Source organism: Tenebrio molitor, chromosome 3 (genome assembly GCF_963966145.1).
Source record: "Tenebrio molitor chromosome 3, icTenMoli1.1, whole genome shotgun sequence".
NCBI lineage: Eukaryota > Metazoa > Arthropoda > Insecta > Coleoptera > Tenebrionidae > Tenebrio > Tenebrio molitor.
The window spans coordinates 26453974-26461899 of record NC_091048.1 but is presented as its reverse complement, the minus strand read 5'-3'; the positions used below and the strand labels follow the sequence as shown (position 1 = coordinate 26461899).

The 7926-nt window shown below is 36.3% G+C and overlaps 1 protein-coding gene and 2 long non-coding RNA genes across 3 annotated transcripts in view; 2 read left to right on the top strand and 1 right to left on the bottom strand.

The window, feature by feature from the left end:
- Nucleotides 1–1171, bottom strand: LOC138126447 (uncharacterized). The gene is made up of 2 exons (XR_011157823.1): nucleotides 1046–1171; nucleotides 1–983 (listed from the first exon to the last, which is right to left on the bottom strand). It is a non-coding gene; the product is annotated as an uncharacterized lncRNA (long non-coding RNA).
- Nucleotides 1172–1382: 211 nt separating this feature from the next.
- LOC138126449 (uncharacterized) lies at nucleotides 1383–3746 on the top strand. Its single transcript, XR_011157824.1, has 2 exons — nucleotides 1383–1478; nucleotides 1736–3746. It is a non-coding gene; the product is annotated as an uncharacterized lncRNA (long non-coding RNA).
- Nucleotides 3747–5825: 2079 nt separating this feature from the next.
- The window catches only part of Gsc (goosecoid homeobox), a 17836-nt gene continuing 15735 nt past the window's right edge, over nucleotides 5826–7926 (top strand). Inside the window, exon 1 of the mRNA XM_069041479.1 lies at nucleotides 5826–6489. Coding sequence (XP_068897580.1) covers nucleotides 6195–6489 — 295 coding nt within the window. The 5' untranslated portion in view covers nucleotides 5826–6194. The remainder of the gene's footprint in view (nucleotides 6490–7926) is intronic.

Here is a 7926-nt window from a genome sequence, read left to right as displayed (position 1 = left end):
CGGATTTTAAAACATAATTTTATTTTTAATAACACACTAGATATTTAATAATGAGTATAGTATCCCCTATTATCTATGCATTCCTGAAGACGTTGTCGCATACCATCTACCATATTCTGGCAATAGTCCCGCCCTCGCATATTTTCCCACACTCTGGTTACGTTTTCATCCAACTCTGCCACAGTTCTGAATCGTACACGTTCAGGAGGATTATTCCAATTGAAAACCATTTGTCCCCACAAATTTTCAATCGGGTTCAGATCTGGCGACTTTGAAGGCCAGATTAAAACGACGAGTTCAGGATGATCTTCGAACCAATCCTGAACTATTCGTGCAGTATGTATGGAGCAATTGTCTTGCACCAGAACAATTTGCTCCATTTCTTCCTCGGGGTAGATGGTTCTCACAGACGGAAGCAACACTTCTTCCAATATTTCTATATATCGCCTAGAATTGAAGCGAGGCGGTGTTACTTGCACCACCTCGCCTGGTCCAGCACGATGCATCCACCCCCAATAACCTAAAGAGTGTCGTCCACTTGCCCTCGTGGTTCGCACATATTCAGGCAAATATCTTGAATTATTAGGACGCCACACTTTTAACAACGGCGTCTCATCTGATGTGGAAAACACTTTTTCATCGGTGAAAATCACCTGGGACCAATCCCTTTCGAGATTTGCGTGACAAAAAGCTAGTCTAGCGGCCGCATGTGCTTCCGTCAATTCAATTTTTTTCGCTGGAGTCCTTGCATGCAGCTCACTTGCGTGTAACCGTCTTGCAATGGTATTGGCACTACAATTTAATTGCAGTTCTTCTTTTATCTGGGTAGTGTTGGTAAAAGGCATTTCCCTTGTCATTTCAACTATGGCATTGTCCTGCTCTTGAGTGGTGACTTTTGGACGGCCACTCTTTGCTCGTGTACTTAATGGACGATCCAATAGATTGTCCTGACTTCTGGCAATCCACCGTTTTACTGTTGACTGCTAAATAGTGGAGTAAAAATATTTTAAAATCTGTACATCTGCATATTTATTAAAGAACTTACAGCCATATTAACTCTTTCTGCTATTTCGCGAATAGACATTCCATTTTCACGGCACCCAACAATGAAACCTCTGGTTTCTACCGAAGAATATCCAGGCATTGCAATTTTTTTTAAATAACAAACAACAGAACACTACTCGAAATACTTCAATGAAGTAAACCACACTGAATAGAACTGAACTTACTACAAGAAACAATTTCTAAATCTAGGTAACTGAACCCTTCCCCGAACTACCTGTGACAACTTGTTTTATTATGGAATTCCCAGCCAGAAACATTTTCCTTACCGGAAATCATCATTTTAGCCGTTTGGCGCGGGCCTGATTTTTTATGTAGGTATTTTTATAAATTATTATACATACCGGGTATCAACCACCAAACCTGGTAATAGGCACATTACACATATTAATAGTAGTTTATTTGACGAGTTTGTGGTTTTTTTGTTCGACGAGCCCCTTAAAGGCTCCAAATCGCTTAAAACCTTTAAAATTAGCTTGACGTTTCGTTTTGACAAGTTGTGACATTTATCAAAATCCGTTCACACAGGAGAAAATTCCCAAATTCTGACAGTGTCGAACAAAAAAATTATATATGAGTTGATATGAAACATATTATTGTTTCGTCAAATTTGTCCAATAATTGAGCATAATACTGCTCTGTGATCGTTCTTCCCTTTTCCAAATTTCAAAAGTATTTCTACTTTATACGTTACCTACATCAAAAGATCAAAAGATGATAATTATAGCCGTCAATATGACATTACACAATAATATATTTCATAGCAACTCATATATTATTTTAATATACTCAATTTCATATAAATGTGCATCTAAGCAAGCCATGAAAATCTGATTTTCTGTTGGTAGTAAAGCTAAAGCTAGTGACTTTGACTTTCAAAGTTGCTTGCTCTGCGCGAACCCGATTTGACTAATTTTTCAGTTTTTGTCCATTTTAACATTGCTGATTTCAAAAGCAATGTTACGTCTTTTTACTGATTAAATTAAAGTATGTAATTCTTATTTGTTTTTGTCTTTGTATTTTTACCAAGTAAAAATTTATTGGACATGACCTTCATAAATGTGACTTTTGTAATGTAACTAAATTAAAGGTGCTTTTACAAATGCACAGCTCACTTGATGAACGTTTATATGAAATCAATTATATGTGTAATGTGCTAATGTGCCTATGGCCAGGTTTGGTGGTTGATATCTGGTAGATCAGTATTATTATATTACATATATCATTATGATATTGTTATAATATACATACATACAGGATGTTATGGATGTCCACAAATTTAATCACCAGTAAGACTCTTTAAAATAAACATTTGTTGTATATTGCTTTTTTTTTAATCGAATATTTTCGGGAAAAAATGATATTGGTGATTAAATTTAGATATTACGTGGACTTCTATAACACCCGGTATAATGTAGAAATTAAATTTTCTAAAATCAAGCTTTCTGGAATACAGAATAGCAGTGGAACCATGTAACTTTATAGAGATAGAGATAGAAAGGTGATAGAAAAGAAAAGAAATGTCCAAGCCCGACCACCGAGCACATTTTCTGTCTCGGTTCGGAATCGCTCGGGTCAAGAAACATGTGCGCTACTATCCTTAGGATAAAAACTGAAAACGTCAATTTACACCGGTTGTTAATGGGTTTTTATAATTATTTTTGATCATTTTATGTTGGTAACTGTTGATGTCATTGCGAAGCAGACTTGATCCATTCGAATTGCCCAACCGGGAATTTCGAAAATTGTTTCGACTAACCAAAGAATTGTATCAAAATTTAGTCGGTGAATTGACGCCTCATCAACATCTGTAATTTCTGCAGCCTCCGTTTATTGCACCCAGAGAAAGACTTGAGGTCTGAGAGAAAACGATATATGCATTTAGTTGGTGAACGACAAAGATGGACAATTGGAAAGAGGCAAGAGTGCGCAAGAGAGCTCTTTCTATTTCTATGCGTTCGTTTTCACCATTGGTTGTGCCGAATTCTCACGATTGGTGTTACACGGTTGGTTTGCGGCAAATAGAAAGAAATGGAAAGAAATTTTCTTTCTATCAAGTTACATGGTTCCACTGCAGGCGATTTTAACAAGACCACCATTATTTGTCGCATTTGCCAAAGCGCCAACGGAAATCCCCAGGCCAGGCAAGATTTTACAATCCTGGGTAAAATGGATTATTGCATTTGCACGATTTCACCAAGAAGAATGTTTTAGGTTGCTGTTAATGTCTATTTTGTATTACATACTATTTATTTTGGAGAAAATCTAATTTGATATTTACTTTTTTATTATTGTATTTATAGTAAATTTCTTTATTATTTTTTTAAGTTAACTTTATTGTTATACGAGTTGCACAAGACAGTCTATTGTCAAACGCGAAAAGAACGAGACAAAGTGTCTTGTGTAACATGCAATTTTTTCTATTTCGGCTTCGTTAATTTAATTTTTTTAAATATAAAATAATTATACAGTGACTTTTATTTTAATGACATTTGGTTGGTATTGATGAAGAATTGTCATTTCATTGAAAATTAAATTTTGTTACAATAATAAATCTATTTAGTCCTACGGACTCGTAATTTTTTCAGAGGCAGTTTTTTTCGTTAAATTGCCAGGCAACAAAATTCTCATTGGAATGTCAAGTTTACTTCGACAAAAAAAAGCTCTCGTGTAATTATAAGTGACAGATAGTGTGCTGAATATCGCGAAAAAATCTAGTCATGGTCAGAAAAAACCACGTTGACAAGGCTTTTGTTTTGTTGATAACACAAATTAATGAACAAAATGTCAGAAAATTATTTTGACGTTTTCCGAAATGGATTTAAAAAAGTGCCACGATGAATAAACTAACCTTTAATCCGTTTTGTGATGTTGTTCCGAATGTTTGTTTGAATTGTTCATTCGGGAATTTGTTTAGATGAATGTAACTCGACCTCCTTTTTTTTCGGAAAATTTTGAACATATTAGACTCAAAGTTTGTTGCTTTAGGCAAAATTACTCCAAGCAACAAACTTTTCGTCATATGATCAAAATTTTCCGAAAAAAAAGGAGGTCTTGTTATATAATAATTGAAAAAAAATATTAAACCATCCAAGCAAACTTTTTGACAACTATTTTTGATCTATCAAAAAATGACATACTTGGCGACTTGATAATGATGCATAAATGTCGCGTTTTTTTGACGGTTGTAGAATAATACATTACACTATAAGTGATGAAAGTGCCTGATTTTTCAACGGGCAATACATGATATTTTAAATTTCTTTGTAATTATTTTACACCCCTATTTTTTTAATCTTCCGGATCTGGAGTTTCAATTAATGCAAATAACAGTGTTTTAAATTTTTATATTAATAAGTAGGTAGTAGATTGTTAATGTAGTAAATTGTTAAATAAATTTTCCTCACTAGTGATGCAAGCGCCTATTTTCCTCACTAAATTGAGTGATGAAAGTATCATTTTCATAAGCGATGTTGTAAAAAAAATTTTTTTGTTCGACACTATCAGAATTTGAGTTTTTTAATAAATGTCACAACTTGTCAAAACGAAACGTCAAACTAATTTTAAAGATTTTGAATGATTGGAGCCTTTAAGGGATTCGTCGAACAACAAAACGTTGTATTCAACTCGTTCGTGTGTAAATTTCCGATAATAATCTACTCACTTGGGAAATTATTATAAGCGAAAATCTTTTTGGTCCATTTATTTTTGTTTATTTCTTATTCGTATTCATACGATTTTTTAACCAATAAACGTCATTGTACTCGTATAACAATAAAGAAATATATATATATATATATTCGTTACTAAACGTTGAAATGCACAATAGAAACTCTAGTTTTTCATTTGCCAGTCAACACCGTTTAAATAAAAGACAAAAACTAATGGTACTGCCCTCGTATATCGAACTGTCTGAAATTATTGGAGATTAGATTTATGAGTTTATGACAGTGGTCAGGTCCCTTTGTCGAAATATGGATTGGTGATTATTTCCTTGCAGAGGGTCGGCTCGATTCTTTTGCAGGCGGCTGGGAGGCCCTACACCTACACGTAATTGCTGGAGGAGATGTGTTTATTTTAAATGTCAAAACTCCAATAATCGAGTTTTCACTGCTTCGAAAAATGGTTTAGCCAATAGCTTGCATGGAAAAACTTCCATTGAAATTGTCAAAAAATTTCCGAAAGTGTTTGTTATTGCCATGACAACCGTGCCAAATGCAAGCTTTCCATTGGACGATTGTTGCAGGCGTAACTACTGTTTTTCTCTTGTTATGTCTCCCACAAACAATAATTAAGTATTTAAATCTACAAATACCCAAGTACTAGAACAAATAATGAAGTATAATCAACACTTCTACAATAAAGAACAAATTTTTAATTATCGCTTTTGTTTTGTTTTTTTTGTCGAAATACTGGTTCATATTTTTTGTACCATTTTATCCCGCACCTGCCGCCTGATCTGCTTAGCAGAAATGGCAAAAACCGGTCGGCTTTGATAAAATAAAATTCATAATCTCCGTGCCGAACATGGGGTAGGTACATCCACTACAACAATTTCTTTGTCGCTGTTAAAAAGCTTCCATTTTAATCCGCCTCCGTGTAAATAAAACGCTTTCCCATCATCTTTGCGTCCCGCTTAATGCATCCCATATTCTTCGTTATGACTAAATACGCCCCGATCACTAATAAACACGTCCCAACCCCCAAATAGCGCACACATACAGGCACAGATTGAGACCCCGGCCGCGACAATACCCCCGTCCTCGCACACAAAACACCCCTAATACATATCAGATTTCTCGGCGACAGCTCTATTTGTACCATTTAGCGCACACACGAAATTCACCCCTTGTTGAACAGTCAAACGCTTCACATTGACAGGGGATAGTCCTGCATAACGACACCATTGGAGCAGCACGGTTCCTGCGTACCAATCGAAACGTTCGGGGCGTTCCAGCGTCCTCCTCGGCTTCGCACATTCCGCGCTGCGTGTCTTTCAGTGATGGTCTGTCTGAAACCGGTGACCACCAACTGAAAAACTGGCTGCTGTCAAACGCGAGAGTGACCTGGAGTGGTGCGACGCCGCCGCCGCCGATTACCCGGAGGAGACTTACAGCGAGGAGGACTTCAGGATGGTGGAGACGTCGCCGCAGCCGAGCCAGAGGCCGCCGCCGGCGCTGGGACCCCAGCACTTCCTCGGAAACGTCTTCCTCGGCGAGGGGTTCAAGCCGGTGTTCAAGACGCGCGTCGGCGCCACCACCACGAACGCTGCCACCGGCAGTTCGCTCTTCACCATCGACAGCATCCTGGCGCCGAGGCCCAAGCCGGCGTCGCCGCAGAGGCCCGTCCTCCAGCATCCCTCGCTGCATCTGGGACACATCGCCGCCGCGGCCGGGGGATTCGGCGCTTCTTCGGCGGATTTCCTAGGTAAGAAGGGGGCAGGGCCGGCGCCGGCGGCGGGACCGCCAACTGGCACGTGGCACGTGTTTGTTCTTTTTCAAATAAAAATAATGTATAGATAGAAATCCGGTAATAAACAATCAATTAATAAAATGAATATCTTAGGCGAGTTTTTGGCGTCTCAAATCTAGGAAAGGTAATTGTTTTAACATTTATTTGAATATTAAAAAATTAATATGTATCTAATATCGGGTGTTTTTTAAAATTTCACCTCGTGGTAGGCATTGAAGAGTCGATTGTGAACGCACCTCTTGTGTAAAATATAAGATTTAAACAGCTGATCCCTGATCCGTAACCTGTATAGTGTGTTCACAATTGACTTTTCAACGCCTACTATGAGGTGAAATTAAAAAAAAACACTCGATACATCTCCAGAAATTTATGAATGAAGCAAAAATTATTCTTAAAAATAAACAGAAAATATGTAAAAACAAGAAAAACATTTTAAATAAAACGGAAAGTTTTTTTTTAATTCGCAGATAAAGCAACTAATTTTTGTTTTACGAACGACTAGATAACATTCTTGTGCGGTTATGGCACTGCAAAATTTTCCAAATAAACTAGCCAAAACTGAATAGGGAATTCCACAATTTTTCTTAGAAAGCAAAATAATTGCCTCAATCTTCCCACGTATTCTTAAACACTAGATAAATTTAAAATGTTACAGGTACTTGAAACATTACATCTAATGTGTATCTTTATATATTTCTAACATATTTCATTATAAACTTTTAAAATGTGTTTATAAAAAATTCAAAAATGGAAAAATTCCCTATTCATTTTTGCCTAGTTTATTTCGTAGTAAAACCTCATTACAAGATAATTTTTGTTGGTAATTTTACTGCAGGATACAATTGTTCGTAAATTAGTTAGTTATTTTCGTTGAACGTTTCAGAGAAAGAGAAACAAACGTCTGCAAAAGAAAACTGTACACACGATGAAAGTGAAATTTGAAATTGACTAATAAAAATTTTGCAAATATTTTAAGAAAGAGAGAAAGTAACTCCTGAAGTGAAAATTTAAAATAATTGTTTTGTGTGATGGTGGCGAAGAGTTATTCCTTACCGATTAGCAACAATATACAGGGTATCTATAAATGATTATCGGGTCAAGCCAGGTTTGGAAAAAAATATGATTGTGCCGCCTTTTTGAAATAGATGCCCAATTTTAATTTATTATTAACTGTCACTTCTGACTGACATTAATGGCGTTTTATTTGCGCCTTTCAATCGAGTTTTCCTTATACATATTCGTTTTATCACATCAAAAATCTGTATTTTTCAATACAGATTGCTAATACGTCCAGTTTTAGAGCAAAACAAAATTTGTGAGGGTAGGATTTAGCCAACAACCTAACCTGCAAATGTGACATTCAGAATTTGCTGAATTTATTCCAGATAGGTA